The following is a 21,985-nucleotide window of genomic DNA, read 5'->3' as shown; positions in this document are numbered from 1 at the left end:
AAGGATAGGGTATCATTACGCACTAATCCTTCCTTTATGCCTAAAGTGGTTTCTAGTGTGGCTTTAAACCAAACTATTCATTTGCCTACTTTTATGCAGACCCCCAAAATAAAGGGGAAAAGATTTTGCATACTTTAGATGTACACAGGCAATTGCGTTATTACTTAAGCAGGACTAAGGATTTTAGGCAGTCTCAGCAGTTGTTTGTTTCTTTTGCTTTGAGTTCGCAGGGCAAGCCTGTGTCAAAACAACCTATTTCTAGGTGGATTGGCTTTTGCATTGCATTTTGTTATTCCCATCATGGCAAGGAGATTCCTGCTGGGATTAGGCCTCATTCCACTAGGGCTACTGCCACTTCTACAGCATTTCTACGGGGGGTGGCAACTAAGGATATTTTGGAAGCAGCTACTTGGAGTTCAGTGCATACTTTCTCTAAGCATTATCACCTTCCTATCTACTCTAAGTCTAGGGCTGGTTTTGCCACAGCTGTTTTGCAAGGCATGTTGTCAGCTCCTGCTTCTTTATGATTTGCCAGCCTCCCTTACCTCTGCTTTGGGATTCTACCCAATAGTAAGGACTGCAGCAATGGAAAACGAAGAACATAGTACAGTTTTGTACCTACCATAAATGTAGATGTTCGAGGATTCCATTGCTGCAGTCCTCCCTCCTTCCCTCTGTGTTTAGGGTGTTTGTGTAGGTGAGTTTACCTGCTTATATTTTTGTGTATATTGTTCATGTTTTGGTGCAGGTATTTTGGGCCTTGTCTTTTTAGGGTCTTCTGCCATCTGGGGCAAGAAAAGCCTGAGGATATGACGCCGGTCATGCGCATTAGTACCCTGGCTGACTCTGGTATTCGGGCCGACTGGATGCGGACTATACCCAATAGTAAGGACTGCAGCAATGGAATCCTCGAACATCTACATTTATGGTAGGTACAAAACTGTACTTTCTGCTGAAGAGCACCCTGCAAAAGAGCTTGGACAACAGACTCTCTCTGCACAGACTGGGCTGGTCTGCTTTTTATGCCTTTCCTCCAATCCTCTTACTCTCCATTGTAATTCAGAAAGTGAAGAGAGAGAAGCCTGGGATGCTTTTGATACCACCAGTTTGAACCAAGCAGCACTGCTTCTTCCTAATAATGGAAATCCAGGGAGAAGCATGTACTGCTAGCGATGATGACACCATTTGGGTGCATGGATGATTTCATCCGAATGCCTTTTAGGCACCAGTACTCCAAGATATGTGCTGAACATTTAGGGAGGCTAGAAAGCAAAAGCAAACCACTAGGAAGTCCTACATATCCATGTGGAAGAGGTTTTCCCACTGGTGCCAGGATAAAACAAAGGATCCAAAGGTTACAGGCTTGCATTTGATCCTCCAGTACTTCAGTAAGCTTTTTGGTGAAGGCTTGGATTACACATCAGTTTATCTGTCTGCCATTTCAGTCTGTCTCTTGCTAGATCCACCCTGACTTAAGACCAGTCAGGAACAATTTCTTAGGGGAGTTCTGCATCTTAGACCACTTAGGAAAAGGGCAGCTTTCATTGGTACCTAGTTATGTTTTAGAAAAAAACTTATCCTGGCCCCTTTTCAACTGTCCTGCTGGTGGTTTTCACTACGGCTGGGACAGTGCTTGTATTGCAGCCTTTGATGTGCAAAGCACTTTTGCCAGTCTTACAGGGAGAAGGTGAGGTTAAGAATAATGCTTTATTTCATAGCTAAAGTAGTGACAGATTCCACCCTCAACCAGACCATTCGGCTGCCAGCCTTCATATCCTTAAGGTAAGAGTAAAAGAATCATCTGTACCCTTGATGTCCACAGACAACTTGGGATGTTCTTCATGTTTCACTGTTGCAGTCATCACCTGTGGGGTTATCCCTGGTTTGGTAGCCCTCAGCCGGCCCAAATACCAGAGTCAGTGTTTTTCTGCATCGGCTGCTGTCACCTGTAGACTAACGTAAGGTCATCAGAGATATAAACCAAGGCAGCCTAAGCCATTACATCAGTCTTTCTTGCTGTGGAGCCCGTAGCAGAAGCAGTTCAGAAGTGTGCCAGTCGGTCGCTGTCAGAGTTTGAATTTCAGTTGAAGACGTCTAAAGCTAAGTACCCAATTGGGGATAGTTTTTTCTTGCACTAACCGATGTCCGAAAAAATTAACAATTGTATAAATAAATGCACACAGTCCTCTCAAAGCACAAAACTGTCAGTGAAAAATTAAGAACTGCAAATGTAAAAAAGCACCGATAGTACCACAGCTAAGAGATTTATTAAAGTAGAATGAAATAAAAATCTTTCTCACAGTACAAAGGTTAGCGCTTTCAGGGATCTACCCCTTCATCAGACCCAGACTGTGGGTCTGTGGTACTGTCGGTGCTTTTTTACGTTTGAAGTTAACAATTGTCTCTTCTCTGAAAAGCAGATCCCACAACGAGACTTCCATTCATACTGCGTCACTTGTTTAGGCCCAGACCACAACGTCACCCATTGCCGGTTCTGTGCCCTCTTTAACGAGAGAACCATTCGCCGTAGTGCTCTTATTGTAGACAGCTATTTTCGTCTTCCATCTTCACATTCGGAAATAGCGTCCATCAGCCAGCAATCCGTAGACATTCGGAAAAAACGTAGGAATAATGATCGCGACAGACCACACAAGGCTAAGCCTTCCGACGACTCTACCGCTAAGCAGGTCGTCAGTTCTCTGGAATTCAGTGAGGTGCTTTTGCAGCCCCTGATGCCTAATACGATATCTACACAGGCCTCTACCAAGACCCATTCAGAGTCCGGTATGCCACAGAAATCTTCTTTGTCTTCCGAGCCTTTGGCTGTCTCTGCCTCGGTTGGGTCTGGAGTCGTGACACAGGCACCAGCTTCTGAGGAGGCCTCTCGCACTACCAAATCTAGACAAAAACTGATGTCTTCTCATCTGGCTACTGTTTCTCTTAGACCGATGGATACTCTTAGACCTAGAAGCCAGGTCACTCTAGAAAATCTGCCTGTAGCCACCATCTTGCTCCTGCTCCACCACTCCAAGCACAAATGCTTAAAATGGCGGAGGATCTTATCTTCCTTATCAGGGGTAGTCAGGCCAGAACTTCTAAAAGGAAAAGACACCCCTCTCCTGAAATTTTGACAGGACAAGATTCTGAGGAATCTGATTATTCAGATTTTGAAGAGGAACATCAACCTCTGACTGCTTATGAGGATTCAGATGCAGAGGAATCCATTCCTTCTGCCTCACCACCAGAAGACCTTTCCTTTGGAGAAACCCTTCACACCCTCAGGGAACATTTCCAGTGGGAATCTCAGGACTTCCCCCAGTCTAAGAAAAGACTAAGAGAGTTTCTGTACCTGCCCCAGCACAGACCCCTAGCCCATCCCCCCTATCTTAGAAGTGGTGGATGATATTTTCCATGAATCCAGCTAAGCCCCCTGAAGCCCTCCCACCTGTTACCAATAAACCTGACAGGTATTACAGAGTACCGGATTCTCACAAATACCTGTACATAAATCCTGCTGCAGACCCAGAAGTCATCACACAGGGACCTAAAGGAGCTAAGACTAGTTCTGCCAAGAATCCTATTCCTTCTGACAAGGATTCCAGAGCTGTGGACAGATGGGGTAAGAAAGTATACACCTCTGCAACCTTAGCTATCTGAGCACTCAACTGTCAGTTCCACATATTAAAATATCAACAACACACTTTGGAACTATTAAAACAAAAGATTTCAACCTTTCCTGACTGTGCCAATTTGAAACAGTTAGCAGATTTACTACACTCTACTTATAAAGTGGCCAAACACTCATTACACTGTGGATGTGACACCCTAGAAGCCTCAAGCAGGGTAGCAGTGTCAGGCTTTGTCATTAGGAGGCAGGCATGGTTGAAGGAACAGCCTCTCCCTGATCAGGTCAAGTCTAAATTAATTGATGCACCCCTGGATAAGGATCACTTGTTTGGAGTAAAAGCAGAAGAGGTGCTTAAAAAGATGGAAGACTAACCAAAATCTATGCAAACAGTAAAAGATTTCTTTCAGATTCAACCTCCTAAGTTCAGCAGGAATTTTCCCTCTAAGCACTTGTCCTTCCCTGCACCTAGTAGACTAGGGCAAGGTAATCCCTGCAGGGACAGCCCCTATCCCAGGGGCAGTAGAGAACCTAACAGTGGACCACTTCCGCCCTAAAGACAGGGAGTTCTAAGCCATCCTTCTATGGCAAAAACTCTCAATGACTCACCAAAAGCTAGGAGGAAGGCTCTCTCTCTGCAAAGAAAACTGGCTTTCTGTAACAAAGGACCAGTGGGTCTTAAAGATAATTTTTCAGGCATACAAATTCTCTTTCAACGAACTCCCAATTTTAAGAGGGCAACAAGATGTACCTCCAAATCAGTGGGCAGAGGCATTGAAACAGGTCCAGACTCTCATATCCCGGGGGCAGTAGAACCTGTCTCCTCAGATCACACAGGCAAAGGCTTTTATTCCAGACTGTTCCTTGTTCCCAGAAAAGAGGGCACTTGGCGCCCCATCCTGGATGTATCAATTCTGAACACCTCCCTGGTGGTCCCCAAATTCAGAATGCTAACTTTGCAGCAGCTGCTGCCTATGCTGACAAATAATGCCTGGCTAGTGACCCTAGACCTAAAAGATGCCTAGCTCCATATCTCCATAAGAGAATCCTGCAGGAAATTCCTGCACTTCAGAGCAGGCTCACAACACTTTACATTCTCTGCGCTACCCTTTGGCTTATCTATTGCTCCCAGAGCATTCACCAAATGCTTATCCCCAGCTATAGAGTTTTGCAGACAGAGAAATATATAGATTTACCCTTATCTGGACGACTGCCTCATTCAGGCAGAGTGCAAAGAAAAGCTGCTCCAGGATCTTCTCTTTCTCAAAACCCTCATAACTTCCCTAGGGTTTACCATCAATGAGAAGAAATCAAAGCAAACACCCTCTAGGAAGATCATATTCTTGGGAACACTGCTGGACACAGCATCCCAAATGGCCTTCCTGTCCCCAGAAAAACAGAGCTTCCTGCCCCTCTACTTTACCCAGCTGGCTTCCAGGGGTCACTCACTGCGAGGAAGTTCCTGCAAGCCTTGGGGTACATGGCATCTTGCATCCTTCTAATTCCTCTGGCCAGGCTTCACATGAAGAAACTTCAGTGGTATCTAAAGAACCTTTGGTGTCAGCACTCTCAGCCTCTAGAGACCTCTCTCTCTCTGATCCTGTGTATAAGAGCAGAGTATCTCTGGTGGGCAGGGGCCTGTGCCAAGAACAAGGGTCTTCCCTTCATCCTCTGCCCTACCCGGGCAGACCATCACCTCCGACATTGCTTGGGGCACTCAATTAGCAGGCAGGTGCACCCAAGATCTTTGGGATGCCCAGCACCTTCCCTTACACATCAATCAAAAGGAAATGATGGTAGTACAAAAGGCTCTGACTTCCTTCAAACTCCATCTAAGGCCATGGGTTCTCCTTATCAAACAGACAACACCACAGTAATGCGGTACATCAACAAACAGGGAGGGACCCAATCTTACCCTGTGTGCAGGCTAGGCATGAAACTTTGACTGACAGCCTCCTCCGTGGGATTACACCTAATTGCCCAATACCTACCAGGGATCAACAACACCCTGGCAGACCACCTAAGCAGAAGCTTTCTGGACCCCCATGAATGGCAGCTCCACAGAAAAATCTTTTTGCAAGTTATTCAGCAGTGGGGAACTCCGGAGGTGGATCTCTTTGCTTCGCACCTCAAACACCAGCTGAAAAAATTTTGCACCAGGGAGTATCGCCACCTAGCATAGAAGGTGGATGTCTTGACCTTCCTCCGGAACTCTCTCTTTGTGTACGCATTTCCTCCTCTGCCTCTTATTCCCAAGGTACTGATCAAGGTAAGGGAGGAAAGACCAAAGGCCATCCTCATTTCTCCAGATTGGCCCAGACAGCATTGGTACCCCTAACTGCGCAGCCTGACATTAGAGCCTCCCAGGTAGCTTCCCCTGATCTCAGACCTCTTGACCCAGGTGGAGGGAGGGGAATTCTGCACCCAGACTTGCAGACTCTCAAACTGTCAGCATGGCTAATACTTTAAAACCAAACAAGGGGCCCATGTTAAGCAAACAGGTCCTGGACATTATCACAAAGGCCAGAAGGCCCAGCACCAGAAAATCTTACACAAGGAAATGGAAAAGATTCTGGTCTTGGACCCAGTCCAGAGAGAGAGTAGTACCTCAGAACTTTCCATCCCTCTTATCCTGGACTACCTAGGCGAGTTACTCAGTAGTGGCCGCTTCTTCTGTTCTATTAAAATCCATGCCTCAGCCATTTCAGCTCATTTCGATACAGACCAGCCCTTCTTCTCACATCCTTTGATTAAACAATTCCTCAGAGGGGCGTCTAATATCAGACCTCCCAGAAGGCCACCCACGCCAGCCTGGGGCCTGAATTATGTTTTAGAAAAACTAACTTTACACCCTTTGAACCTGCTGCTTCAGCAGAATTGAGATACTTTTCCTGGAAGACTGCTTTCATACTAGCTATCACTTCGGCAAGAAGGGTTTCAGAACTTCAGGCACTCATGGCCAATGAGCCCTTCATCATTTTCCATGCAGATAAGTTCTCCCTGAGGACTAACCCCTCCTTTATGCCCAAGGTGGTATCTGATATGACCCTCAACCAGGCCATACATCTACCCACCTTCTTTCCTAACCTTCAAAACAAGGGGGAAAGAATTCTGCACTCACTAGATGTGCACAGACGGCTCAGATACTACCTGGACTGTACTAAATCATTCAGAAAAACAGACCAGCATCTTGTCAGCTTTGCCCCAGAGGCAGAGAGCAAGCCCATTTCCAGGCAAACCATTTCCAAATGGATATCACACTGTATCCATTTCTGCTACAGACTACATGGGAAACCACCCCCTAAGTCTGTTTGTACCAATTCCACTAGGGGAGCCTCCACTTCCACAGCATTTCTCAGAGGAGTTCCCACCAGGGACATCTTGGAAGCTAGGACCTGGAACTCTGTCCATACCTTTACAAAGCATTACCACCAACCTCTTTTCTCTAAGGCTAGGGCAGGGTTTGCCTCTGCAGTTCTGCAGGGCATGCTGACACATGCCTAAGTCTCTAACAAATCCTTCCACATCTCTCCTCAGCTTTGAGAATCCTCCCACAGGTGATTACTGCAACATTGAAAAACGAAGAACATAATAGAGTTGTGTACACTTACCATAAGTTTAGATGTTTGAGTGTATTCACCGTTGCAGTCCTGGTTTCCCTCCCTCCTTCCTCCTTCTATCCTCTTGCCTTAGGGAGACATAAGCTTCTCACGGTGGCTTTTAGCCATCAGGACCACTTTACCTTATTTCCTTGTGTTTCTAATGGGTTAGGGCAAGAAAAACTGATGTAATGGCGTTGGCTGCCTTGCTTTATAGCACTGACGACCTGATTTCAGTCTACAGGCAACAGCAACCGATGCAGAAAAACATTGACTCCGGTATTCAGGCCGGCCGAGGGGTACCACATCAGGGATAACCCCACATGTGATGACTGCAGCAGTGAATACAATCAAACATCTACATTTATGGTAAGTGTACACAACTGTACTTTCTTTCTACACAGAACTAGTGAGTTTAGGAAAAAAAAAAAAAGTTATTCACCTTCTTTTCTGAAAAGAAGGCTAAACTAATGACCAAATAAACTACATAATTGTATTAATAATACAGGCAGTTTTGCTACTCATCTCAGAGGAAACAACTGGTAGACCCATTCAAGGCTTATAGTACCAAGGGCACTGCAACCGTGGTGGCATTATTAAAAGAAGGGGACTCTCAAACTATTCTGAAAGCTGCTACTTTGATATTGGTTCACATCTTCTTCAAACACTACAGGCCTGACACTGGTTCTAAGACCAGGGTGGGCTTTAAAGCAATTTTGCAGGGCAAGCTGAACTATATCCACTTTTCTCAGACTTCAATCCATGCTCCACAAAGCTCTGAGAATCACTGCAGTAGTAGGACTTACTCCAACAGCGATCCAGTTGAAAAACGTTGTACAGTTGTGTAAGTAACCTATTACAGTAATAGATGTTCAGGTAGGTGTACTATCACTCACCAACCCCAATGATTTCTCCACTGTGCCTCTAAGCCCTTTTGGGCTAGTATGGGGTACCCTACCTTGCTTGTCCTTCTCCCACCTTTTTTTCTGAGTTTTTAAGGCTTTAGGACTACTAGGCAATGGGCAGTGGTTTGGGAAACATCTGTGCTTCCCTTCCCCAATCCACCTTTCCAAACGTTTTTTTTCCTTGGCCACAGTGTTATATTATGCCTCTTCTTTACTATGCACCTGTTCTCCCCCTTGGTCTAAATCTTTACCTCAAGGACCCTTGACATGGGATTTGGGCAAGAAAGTTAAAAATGTCATGGGAGGATGCCTATCTTATACTGGCATGCTTGGACATACCACAGGGCTTGTTGTATACTATTCACACTGGGGTAGTGTCAAGAGCTATAGAAGTCGGGCCATTCCATATGTGGACACCAGGCAGCTAAATCCATGGCTTTAAGGATTATTATGGTAAGTAACCTACACAACTGTACTTTCTCACATGTCCTGTGTTTTGTGCAGAGTAGCATTAGCTGTTTCAGTTAGTCCAGAATAGTATTACCGGATTAAGATATTGCTTGGTAGATTACCACTTACTGTAACATTTAATTGGTGACATGTTCTTTCATTCCTTTTATTTTCTAGAAGGGGTATAAAGCAAATGAAGGGATGGAAAATTTGCATGTTCTTTGAAATGTATTATTTATTTATTTATTTAAGATTTGTTTACCAGGGAAGTCCAACTGGACTAGTTGCCCATTTTCAGCGAAGGCCTGGGGAGAAAAGCTCCACATAAAAAACACACAGTATAACAGCACACAATTTTTTCTGTTGTAATGTTGTATTTGTCGTGCAGCCATGTAGCCTTTCCTCCACGAGCTGCCTTTGTAATGGAGCCTTAAGTTTACTATAACTCTATAATCACTAATCAAAATATAACAACTCCAGTTACTTGAAGACTTGTTTTATCATGTTAAGCATGTTGGATGGATGTATTACATAATTGGACAAATGCTGTAGGTTTTTTAGTCAATATAATGTTTTTATTAACTGTATGAGACATTTTAGCCAGTTTGGTACCTTGAATCTGTTTCATGAAAGAGATATTTCTTTTCTTCAGTACTTCATTGTTATGCACTGATTTGTGCTGAAGAAAATAACTTGCTCGTTTACATTTCTCTAACTTCTGTAGCTGTCTTGTATCATTAAATAACAGTGATCGATAATTCACACATATGTTGTAACAGCTAGATTTTTTTTTGAAAATATTTCATCCTCCTATAAGAAACTCCACTCTCCTATAAAAGTGCTAAGATATACTAGTCACCTCCCCAATCCACATAAATACATAACTAGGCATAATCTTTCCAACTTTAGTCCAGAAACCTTTAATACTCTCATATCTAGAGTTAGCTGGGACTTCCTCTCTCATCTCCCCTTAGATGAGGCTGTTACTGTTTTTAACACTACCTTTTTCAACATCGTTAACTTACTAGCTCCACCTCATAAAATTAGGACAAAAGCTAAAATATCTCCTTGTCTCACTAAAAACACTCATGAAGTCTAGTGAGAAGTCCTGGAAAAAATGGCTACAAACAAAACAAATCCTATGACCTACAAAGATATAAAGAACAAAGGAACTTGGCAAAAAGACAAATCAACAAGGACAAAAAAGATTTTTACTACAACCCCCCTTCCACACTAAAATCCAACACTAAAAAATTCTGGAACACTATCAATTAAATACTCCATCCTGGAAAACCCTACCTCTCAGAACCCCACCCCAGAAAAGACACCAGAAGAAACCGCCAGTATCTTCAACACTTATTTTGTAGAATCTGTATCCAAACTCTTTAACTCAAACAGCCCCAATCATACTAACCCCGCTAACCCAGTCTCCCCTACAAAAACACTCATCTCAACATTTCCTTCCTAAAGCCCATCCCCACAACATACATTCGTACCCTTCTCTCTAAACTTAAACCATGCTCTGTATCTGTGGACAACGTTCCATCTTACTTTCTCCACTCACCTGCTCACTCACTTGCCTATCCTATCTCAATCTTAATTAACCGTTCCATCTCTTAATCCAAGGTACCTTCCATCTGGAAACACTTCTGTACCATACCAATACACAAAGGAGGTAACTCCACTGAAATCTCAAACTTTAGGCCTATTGCCATCCTTTTCCCCCCTGTCAAAAATCCTTGAAAAATGCATCCATACTCAAGTCATTAAACATCTCACTCAGGAAAACGTACTAACACCTACACAACACAGCTTTCGACCCAAGCTTAGTACACACACAGCTCTTTTATCCTTTCTCAGTACCATTTCCCTGGCCAGAGATAACCACAAATTTGTTTCCTGTCTTTTCTTCTACCTCTCAAAAGGCCTTTGACACTGTCTCCCACTCACTACTAATTAACAAGCTATCTAACCTCAACTTCTCCCCTGATACTTTAGCATGGTTTGAAAGCGATCTCAAAGACAGATTCCAGTCTGTTAGATGGGAAACTGCCTTATCTTCTCCTCTACAAATTAAAATGGGTGTCCCTCAAGGATCCATTCTAGGACCATTGCTGTTCAATATCTTCACAAATGCACTCTACACCTCCTGCCAACTTTCCCCCATTATGCAATATGCTGATGACTCTACTGTTTTAACTATAACTAACTCTCACTCAGAACTCTTAACAGCAACCCAGTCATCACTAAACTCTTTAGAAACATGGCTCTCCAATAACCAACTCATACTTAACCCTAAAAAACAAAACTCCTACTCTTCCTACCTAAATCAGCAAATCACATTAAGACCTCCTTCACCATCCATTCACTCAATAACACCCCTATCATACCTGAATCTAGCTCAAAACTGCTAGGCATCACTATTGATGATCAGCTCAGATTTGATCTCCACGTAAATAACTGCATCAGAAAAACCCACCTGAAGCTAGATCTGCTATACAGAAATAACAAATTCCTTACTCAGACATCACAAATAGCCCTCAACCATGCCTATCTTCTTCCCTGCTTAACATACTGTTCCCAAATTTTTACTAATCTAAACTCCACACTTACTGATAGACTTCAGACTACATACCACAAAAGAGCTAGATTTGCAACCCAGCAACCCTACAGATCTCACCACTTTCTCTCACTTTAATACTTAAACTGGCTAGAACTGTCTCATGTCCTCCTTCTCTCTCAGCTCCAGACTATACATGCAATCCTATATCAGCCATCCTTTTGTCCAGCCTTGCACCCTATCATCTCCCACAAGAAACCTCCGTAGCTCTTCTCAAGACCTTCTAAAAATTTATAAGTCCAAATCTAAAGCAGGACAAAATGTATACAGCTACCACCCCTCAATGGAATGGAACAAGCTACCTCTCGAGATTCGAACACAGGCTCATCCCAAAAGGTTTAAGCTAGCACTAAAAGAACATTTTACCAAAAAGTGGATCTGCCAATGCTCAAACGCTCCTTGAAAACTCTCCATCTCCTCGTCTGTCTCTCCTTCTACACTTCCCCACTTAATAAACTCCTCTCTGAATAGACTTTTTCCTGCAAATGTTCACAAAATGTATTTGTTTTTGCAACTATACCTTTAATTATTTGTTGAACCACTATATCGTTACTTCTGCTTTATTTTAACTTTTCTAAACCAATTTGCTGCAACTCCACTTGTAAAATATTTGTGATAATCTACCATTCTACTATGTATGTACTGAAGGTTTTTCTCCACTTGTTTTTTTTTAAACCTGTAACTTGCACCATATGGTTATTAAGTATGTACTGGAGCTTTTCTCCCCGGGCCTCTGCTGAAAAAGGGCTTCTGCTCAGCCAGACATTCCTGGTCAACAAATGTAAAATAAAATAAAATAAATAAATAAAATCTAGTAGTGTTCTAACAGTCAGCCAGCTTACCAGAGCCTCCTTTGTCTCCATGCATCCTAAGGTCCAGCTCACCTTGTGATAATGGGCTGCTCCTGCAGAGGAATAACCTGGCACTGAATTAATTGCCATTAGACTGGGGAACTTTGCTTTGGTGCAGTGTAATTTTTGATTCAACTCCCTTTGCTGGCTTCTCCAGCTTCTGGGTTGCTGATGATCCCAGGTTGGTTAGAACACAGAGCAATGTTCTACTGCATTTGTTAATGTTCTGTGGTTAGTCTGTATGTATCCCTCCCTTGAGGTGAGCAAACCGGTGGTAATTTACTCACTGCTAACTCCCTTTACTGGGTCCTGCAGTATCTGAGTTCCTAGGCGATCCCCTATAACCTAGATCATAGCCAGGGCAGTCTTGGTCTTATCACTGTATGCCACATAACCAGATGTTGTAACATCCAGAGGCAAAGTAGAGAACTCTTAATGGTCCTTGTTTAGCTATATCTTCTTCATTGACCATAATTTATTTCTTTTTCTGTGAAATTCTGCATATAGTGATGATCATGTGCCAATACAAATGCATGCTGTGTCTTGAGGTTTTAGCTACATAAACACTCACTTCCTCTTACTCTTCCTGTTGTTTTTTGCCAGTCACATAGTTTGGTCGTCTGAACATGCATTTAGTAGTAAAGCTCAGTCTTTACATGCCTAAACACCTGCATACTAAAATGTGGCTTATCATCCAAGAACTCACCAACACCATCTGTACTGTCTTTGGAGGATTGTAAAATTGTCAGTTGCTGTGTGTGTCAAATGTTCAGTCTGGATACTCAGAGATGAGCAGGGTGAAGCTTTTGGCCTGCTTCACATCCAGGAACAAAGTGGACTTCAATAGCTGTTCAGAAGGTAATTGGCAGAGGTGACCTTTTTGCCGCCCTAGGCAAACATCATAACACTACAACAAGGCCAAACTTTTGAGAATAAGTTCTTCTCCATTCCTTGCAGGTGTTGTATTTTTCCCTCAACTAGTGAGGGCCCAAGCTCATAAATTTTCTTTCTCTTTAATGGACAATGAGGTGAACAGGTGATGTCCACCCCCTACTCGCAGTGCATCACAAGGTTCTCATGATGCCCCGTCCCTAGATAATTGACATAGTTTGATGTTGGCCAGCTGATCCTGAGGAGGAACCCATTGAGACACCTGTTTTATGTTACTCAGGATGAAGGACAGTCATCTTGTAATAGACCATCAGGCCACTTAGGCAAGGCGGTCCCAGATGAGAAGCAGTTGTCAAGTCTTTCTACACCATGATTTGCATGCTAGATGTTCAGTATTAAGCCAATGTTTTATTTTCTGGTAGAACTTGCCACTGGTGCAGGTTTATACCCTTAGAGAGTTCACTTTGAAAGCTGTGCTGACCATGCTACAAGACTTTTTCCATTATGTGCCAGCTTCAGCTGGGATATGATTGAGTGCTTGTCTAGGTTCCCACAGTACGCAGTGTCATCTACCCATGTGCTCACCTTTTTGTGACACTAGTTACAAGCTTACTGCAGTAGCTAGTGGGGGCATGGCACTTCCATTTACTCTGGCTGCTACTATGAGTTGGGGGATCTTTAAAGTCACAGACCCCCTTCTTTTAAGAGTCTGCCAGGCTGACTAGGAACAGCTTGGACTGCATCAGACCTTTGTTTCATCCACCAAGGAAATGCCCATTGAAGTTTCTTGAGAAGAAATTTAAAAGAACATTCCTGGAGCAATTGTTTAAGGATGTCACTATATACAACCTAGAGACAGCCTGACTCTACCCCTTCAGCCCTCCAAAATGTGGATGCCATTAACAGACTCCCACCTGAATGAGCAGAACAATTTACTAAGCATCACAGTGCTGACTCATTTGCAGTATCTCCCCTGTATAGGTTTCAGCTTGTTCAAGGACTGGTCAGTGAACTACTACTACTGCCGAATTGAGTTTTGATCTCTATAGAGGTCCTTTATGACACTCTTCTTTCACACCTTTATTTTCTAGGCCTGGACAACCTGAAAAGGAGCAGAATCATCCATGGTGCTTGAGGAAGATCCATAAATGTTATGTAGTCTTGCTTTCTCCAGCCCCAGGTATGTCACTCAAAAGGACAATACCTCTGCCCCAGCCACTGTAGTCCTGACTCTGGTGTGGGACTATTTTTTTTTGAGACAGGGGCAGTTCTCAAGAGTTTGTTGTAGTTTAGAGAATCTTTATAAGGGATCAGTGGGTTCCAGTCATGGGCAAACACAGCCACATTCTAAAGCTTACCATTTCTTCCCCAGAAAGAGGTGCACTGGTTGATCAATCCATTGGGACACCTGAGCAGGTGTGACTGGGTTACTCAGAAGAACTGCAGAGGTTCTCCTGTTTCCTGAGGAAGGGTAAGGGTTTTGTTCTGTCTTTTTGTAATTGCCAAGGGAATGTGTGATTTCTTTTCCATCATATAGTGCACAGATCTAAAACCAGCATGGTTTATGTCTGATTTTAGATGGTCACCCAGCAGATCTATCTAGCTAGCTAGTTAGCTATACTTTGATGACCAGGTTTGTCCCACTAGACCAGTGAACTATTTTCAAGAGGGACCTGAGGTGATACATATATCAGTGATCATTCTTTTGGTTCAATAATGTTCCTGGATGGTGTCTATGAACATAATGGTTGCCTTTTAGCGCATTAGTATTTGAGGCCCCCTCAAGAGATTCCTGTGTGTTTTTTTCTGAGTAAGCACTGATTTCAGTACAAGGTGTTGCCATTTGGACTTTCCTCAGTGTTCAGAACCTTTACTAACTCATTGGATGTGGTGGCAATAGCCTTACAGAGTAAGAACTTTTCTGTATTTCTTTACTTGACTGACTAGCTTCTGGTAGCCCTATCCAAGGGAGCTCCCTAGAATTGGCCCTATTCTTTGCAATGTAGTGGTTGTAGTCCATAAGGATTACAAGTTGAAAATGGTGGCCAGAGCCTTGCAGAATAAGGATCATCATCCTTTTTTTTTTTTTTTTTTTTAATTTGACTGACTAGCTTCTGATAATCATGCCCAGGGGCTTCCTGGAATTGCCAGTGTAATGATTGCAGTCTCTAGGGACTATAAGTTGCATATAGTCCTCATTGACTTCTGTTCAGAAGATAATTTGTATCAGCACAGAGCTGAACACTGTTCTTTATTAGGCATTCCTGGCCTTGACCAGCCTGATGAATATGCAGAGTAAGGACTAGGCTGCAGGTCTGCTTTTTCTTCTGAACTTCAGGGCTCCCAAGTTTTTCTTGGTGATTTTTGCATACCTGAAGATTTGGATGTTGCAGTGGACTGCAGGATGCAAGTATCTCTAGAGCACTGTGCACTTTTGGGCTTTTTAGTTCATTAGACCCTTCTTCCCATGTCTTGTAGTAGTGGAAATCCCCATCAAGTTTCCAGTGGGCCTTCCTCTTCTGCAACTAAAACCATCTCAGATTCTAATGATAGATGCTTAATTTATGGGTTGGGGAGCTTATCTAGGATTCACATTTTGCAAAAGGTGTTCATTTCTGGAAAGGGGGTGGCTCCACATTATTCTTTTTGAAATTATGAACAGTTAATTTGACCATGAAGGCCTTGGAAACAAAACTTCTGTCATGGACTTTCTTCATCCAGTCAGATAACCAATCTGTTATGTGATACCTAAGCAAACAAAGGAACATAACTTCATAATCCCACTACAGGGAATTGGAAGTGGGCAATAGCTAATGGCATCACTTTATCAGCAGTTTATTTTCCGAGAGATGTTAACAAGTTAACAAATACTTTGAACTACTGTAGTCTTTTCCTGAAGCAGCTATCATGCATGGTCATTGTCTTCTGGGAACGAGGCATTCAGCAGATTGATCTCTTTGCCATTCTAAATAATACACCCTTACCCCTTTTATGCTACGTTCAATAGGGCAAGGAGCTGCTTCCTCTTGCCTGTGGCACAGGACATTCACATATACTTTTCTACAATTCCTTGTGATTCCATATATGATGTCAGACTTAAGGGAAGAAAAGATAAAATTAATTCTTATCACTCATTAGTGAATGAGAAGGGTATGATTTCAGCTCTCATGTGTCTCCTGATGCAGGAAGCTCTCCCTGTGCAAACTTAGGAGGTCTCCCACAGCTATACTGACATCTCTAGCTTCACTTCAAGGATTGGTTATTGATGCAGATTCCCTGAGCCACTGTATCTTCTTGCTGGGATCTCAGATGTTTTTGAGGTTGCAAGGAAGCTTTACACTTGGCAGCATATGCCCTGTTGTGGAAACAGTTCACATTTTGGGTAGAACAGTACTGTGTGCTATCCTTGTTTGTTCACTTGTCAGCCATCTTGACCCAAATTAGATACCTGTAAAATTTGGGATTCAGTTACTCTGAGGTCAGGGTGCACATATTAATTACGTGTGCATGTCATAACTTTGTCCAGGACATGATTTTGCTTTAGCATCAACTGGTCAAGCAGTTATTTAAAAGAATAGTACACTTTGTCACCTTTAAAAGAACTTTTTACCATCATGGAACTTGAGCTTGGTGGCTGACAGGCTTGCTGATTTACTGTTTGAACTTGGAAATTTTAAAGATCATTTTTTTGTAAATGGCTTTTCCTGGTAGCAGTCACCTCTCTGCAGATAGGATCTTAGCTTGCAGACCTTAAGTGTAATAAACCATGTCTGAACTTTCACAAGGTTAAGTGCCCTTCTGAATGAGCTATCTTTTCTGTTTGAGGGTTGTTTTGTAATTATCCATGAACCATTCTATTTAAATTCTGTTTTTCTTTATGCATCAAGAAGCTAATGGAGCAACGGCCCTTCCCACCTTGGATATATACTAGCATTTCCGGCGCTACAAAAAGCTGGTGCACAAGTATAAGATGATGAATCTCTCTCTGTTTTATTTTTTGTGGCTTTTTTTGTCTCTTTTTTGCAAGTAAGAGAATGGTGTGCAGTTGTCAAGCAGATGCTTTGCAAGTAAATTGTGTACATTATGTTTTGCTATTAGACAGCTGATTGCATAATAGCAAATGTTATGTCAAAGCTCACTGTGCTAAGGACGTACTTATTTACTTAAAGAAACTCTCCATTACATTCATATGTACTGCAGCATTTTGAATTCTCTGTGCCCATCCACCCACAATCCTTTTTTCCCATTTTTACACATGGGGTTGGGATATTACTTTAACAGTGGCAATCATCTAGAACCAGGGTTCAAACTGCTGGCTGGCTAGTCCTGCTGCAGCTGTTCTTCAGTACCACACACAGTCATACCTATGGCCAATTTAGAGTACACAATCCACCTACTGCATGTCTTTGAAATGTAGGATGAAACCAGAGCACCAGGAGGAAACATGCAAACATAGGAAGGACATGTAGACTTCTCACAGAAGCACCCCAACTATGAATTGAACTGGAAATCCTTTTGCTGTGAGGTGACAGAATTATCCGCTGTGCCACCATGCCCATATTCACCAAGAATTGTTATCCTTGACTCGGGCCATGTATTAAAAATCAGTACTCCATGATTAAGTTTACTGAGTTTTTGTTTGTGCATTCCTCCTACCATGTTTTTTATTGCTTGAGATTAAGCCTAACCAAGGACCTTCACAGGTATAACAGGCAAATTCTTGCCTTATCTGTTTACCTTGCAACAGAACATCACCCCCTTTAATAATCCAAGAATACTATTTCTCCACTCCCCTGTGAATAAGTACCACTTCCGCCATATTAAACTCTCTTCCTGATATCGACATTACAGTAGACATTTATATTTGTGTTACTTGTTTAATAATGTAATTATCAAATATTTATTATTTCATAATTTGCAGGAAGGTGTTCGCTAATGACATGTAAAGAAATTAATTTGTGGGCTGAGTGGACACAAAATTATGTAGCAAGAGTGCTACATTATGGCATGCTTCTGTTTGTGCACATAAACATCTATAGATATGGTATGATTGGTGAAGAAGAGTTACCCAATCAAGGACCCATAAAGGAGTTTTCTTTTATACAATTAATGATAAAACAAGAACATCCCTGTCATATTTTCTGAATGAACTACGTGTTACTTCACCAAAGTGTGAAGCAGATGAACATGTAAATAGGCTGGCTGAAGACTATCAGTGATTATTTGCAATGTGTTGTTGAGTATCCCTGTTACATTTGTAGCACCATGTACATTTCCTCTTGGTTGAAGCACTCCTGATGCCCAGCATGTGAAGAGCAGTACATCTCAGGGGCTTCAGAGCATGTTGATTTGTAAGAGAAGATATGTACTGGCCATTGCCTTAAACAAAGTCAGCAGTGATGAAGCTTGGTGCTGGAAGATGGAGGAGAATGCAGTGCTTAGGATTAGAGGCTGTCAGGCTATGACTGTTACAGAGTGATATGAGAACACACCCAAAAAATAGCCGTTTACTTGAGTTTCTGACATTCTGAACTAATCTTGAGCAGTCAAGTGTTCTTGCTGTTTTTGATGTACTCGTAAGTACATGGTTACCAAAAATGGGCTCAAGTTTACTCCAAAAGCACACAATATTGTCACATTTGGTAGGCAACCTCTCCTTTTAGTATACAGCTTAGACAACACCCCACTTCAAAATTAGAATGTTGTTAGAGAATCGTGGAACATGAGTTGATAATACCATTTCCTGCAGTCATCACGTGACAGCTTTTGTCATGAAATTCTTTTACTTGCACAGCTAATTGCTAAGGGGATATCATCCACATCTAAAGAGATCACTGTTCCTTATATTCAGTCTTGATCAGCCGGTTTTTGAATGCAATGCCCCTTCCTCTTTAGACATGTCAAACAACTAGAAAGACCCCAGAGGTGACTAACAAGATCAGAGGCTTAATGACCATGAGCTATCAAGAGAGTCTGAAAGCACTGTGCCTTTATTCAGTATCTTTTAGACTGCTGAGAAGAGATCTACACTTTGAATTCTGCATTATTAAGGGACTCGGTTATCTGAATCTCTTGTATTTCCATAGGTCTAAATAATCAGTGTACTAGGATCAGGGACCAAAATCATTACCAGAAGATACATAAAATGCGATACAAAAGCGAGAGAGAAAGAGAGAGGTTTATCACCAAACACCTTCCCCATCTTATGGAACAGATTGCCCCTACAGTTTAAGCAGTGCAATAAACTTATCGTTCTTCAGATGGGCCCTAAATTATTGGATGGGTGCCCACAAATTCACCCTGGGCTTAACTGGCCTATCCTTCTTAGAGAAAGGGAGTATGGCTTAAGAAATGGGACACAGTTGCCTTGTAGTGCCCCATCTTATGATATACAGAACAGAGTAGATGACGTAAAAGTCATGTGCAGTGATATTCAATTTGTCGCAGTACTGTAGTATTACTTAAGTTTTCCACCCACTGCATATCACCCTCTGTAAGATGGACTAATATGGTAAGTACTGATTGTCTGTTGTTTATCTCTGTACGGAAAGTTGCAGTTGTTAAAAAATAACAATGAACATATTTACCAAAAATGTAACTTTTTCTTAAGGCATTGTGCAGCGATAGTAAGGCATTTGGTAGTGTGAGTTATTGACAGGCTGTACCCACTGCTTATATTGTTAAGTTGTTTGGGTTGTACATTTGAACCATGATTGTTTACACCCATTGTAATGTACATCCTGCCACTCCTTTGCCAATAAAGGACCTTACATTGTGGGATGGCATAAATCTTAATGGTCAGAAGCTGAAATATGAGCTGTATGATTCAAAGGAATGTCTGATGAATTTTGTTACCAAGTGCAACTTAAGAGTCAAAAAGCACGGAAAAATGTAGTCTAATAAATGCATTTACAGTAGACCCCCTCTTATCTGGTCTTGCTGGGACCAGACCTTAGGCTGGATAAACGAATGACTAGTTAATCAGAAAAAGCATACAAAATAGCATTTATAGGTTATAAATCAGCTAGAATAACAGGATGTGTCTTAGTATGCATTTTTCTAATGAATATGAAGTCTAAAGCTCACGTCTGTCATTATTTAGCCCAGTGGAGCAGAAGCGTTGTCCTTCTCTCTTGACTTTTGCTAGAGCTACAGCACAAATTTGGTGGCTGGTTAAAGATAGGCCAGATAACAGGGAGTCTACTATAGTGATTATTGGTACTATCTGAGAGCAGGCCTTTTCACTAGGTCAGAGAAGGGTGTCTGAGACTAATAGAGAACATTTTTGTAGTACTTTTTGATTTCACTTTACTTTGCTGTGGGTGCAGTTTCAGAAACATTTGATATAATTGCTGTGATTTTTTTTTTTATTTTGCTGTACTTTGGTGTCATTGCTGTCTTTTGCCAAGTTTTGATGTTGCTTTCCCTTGTTTATGCATGAATGCATGTGTGTATTGATGTAATTTCTTTTATTCTTTTTTATTAGGAGCAGTTACCAGAACTGAATGTGCACTTTCGTTCTCACAGTTTCCATACCTCCATGTATGCCTCCTCTTGGTTCCTTACACTATTCCTCACTTTCTTCCCCTTGCCTGTGGCAACAAGGATATTTGACATCTTCATATATGAGGTATGAAAAAGCAGCAACTGCTACTGTTTACGGTACATTGTTTGTTAAGGGTTACCTGTTATTAGGTATAGAGCTCAGTTGCTGCACTATGTTATCTTGTTAAAAATTATGGACACCCCCAGTGAGAGAGATGCATTACAGAGGCACAGATCCATATGAAGGGGGGTGGTAAAGGCAGGTAATGTAGTGTGTCTGGGGACTCTTATGAATGCCACTTTTGCTAAAATTTTACTATGAGACATTTCTGGTGGAACAATGAACCAAAGTTACTTTTATCTCTACATCTGTTATACTTGAATTGCAAATACCATTTCCACAAGGACTGAGTGAACAAAAAGCCTTCAACGTTTTCTTTCCTGGGGAACGACTAAGCCTTCTGTTTCTCCACCTTTTATATTTCAACTTCATGTTGCTGCACTGCTGGGGCAGGGGCTTCCCCTTTTAATTTCAGATACTTGGCCTTAATTTGTCTCTGAAGAAACATTGTTAGCAAAATCGTATGGTGGTTCTTTAAAAAGCATGACTTGGATGTACTGTAGTAATAGTACAAATCATACAAGTTTATCGTGAGCATTTTGGGAATAGGATTGGAGTATTTTGTTTTGTTGTCTTTTTCCCTACCACCCAGTAGGAATAAATGTATTCATGCATGGAAACCCGCTGTACTCAAAATTAGAGCTTTGCTGTTAGTGTAGATAGACTGACTGTAAATACTTATGTGAGATCTATTATGTGTTATGATCATTATTTTAAAACTTAGAGCCTGAGGTGTTAAACTTGATAAACTGCAGAGTTGGATATGAGCAGCAGTAAGTGATAAACTAGTAAAGCTTCCCAGATGCACTGATTTGGAGACATAATGTTGATATAGCCATAACAAACAGCATTTTTTTTGTCTTCTGAAGTTGTATTACCAAACAGGACTTTTTTCAGAAGAGCAATGTATATCCTGTTTGACAGTTTTATAAGTTGTTCCATTGTTTTTCATGTGAGTAATGTGTGGGCAGGAAGCATGATGGGGCCAACTGTGAAGTTTAGGTTAGCTTTTTTCCTGAAATCCTCGGTGAGTAGGAGCCTGCTGTTGAATTTCCAAACCATTTGCTAACTGTTGGGAGTACTTATCTTCTGCTGTGCCCATTGGGTCATTATCTTTTTTTTTTGGCTTTGCAGCGTAGAGAGACTCTGCTTCAAATGACAAGTTTGATTGATGCCCCAGTTTCTGAAAGAGAGGGAGCCCTGTTCACCCATCCTGGAGAGTGTATTGGCTGAATCCTATTACAGGAATGTCACTTGGGGAAGGCCCAAGACTGCAGCAGTTACAGCTAAGGACTCTGGGAAGTGTGAGCTAACAAAGAGTTGCTTTCACTGTAAATGAAGTTGCTGGTGTGTAGAAACAAGTGCTTGCATTGGATCT

At 42.0% G+C, this 21,985-nt stretch overlaps 1 protein-coding gene across 7 annotated transcripts in view; it reads left to right on the top strand.

Moving 5' to 3' along the window:
- The window catches only part of EVI5L (ecotropic viral integration site 5 like), a 2,636,797-nt gene that overhangs the window by 863,703 nt on the left and 1,751,109 nt on the right, over positions 1-21,985 (top strand). For all 7 annotated transcript variants that reach the window (XM_044084539.1, XM_044084538.1, XM_044084535.1 and 4 more), the window contains one exon: positions 20,428-20,571. In XM_044084539.1, coding sequence (XP_043940474.1) covers positions 20,428-20,571 — 144 coding nt within the window. The remainder of the gene's footprint in view (positions 1-20,427; positions 20,572-21,985) is intronic.

This window comes from Protopterus annectens, chromosome 9.part0 (genome assembly GCF_019279795.1).
Source record: "Protopterus annectens isolate FY-2018-M chromosome 9.part0, PAN1.0, whole genome shotgun sequence".
Lineage (NCBI taxonomy): Eukaryota > Metazoa > Chordata > Ceratodontiformes > Protopteridae > Protopterus > Protopterus annectens.
This window is presented reverse-complemented; position numbering and strand designations above follow the sequence as displayed.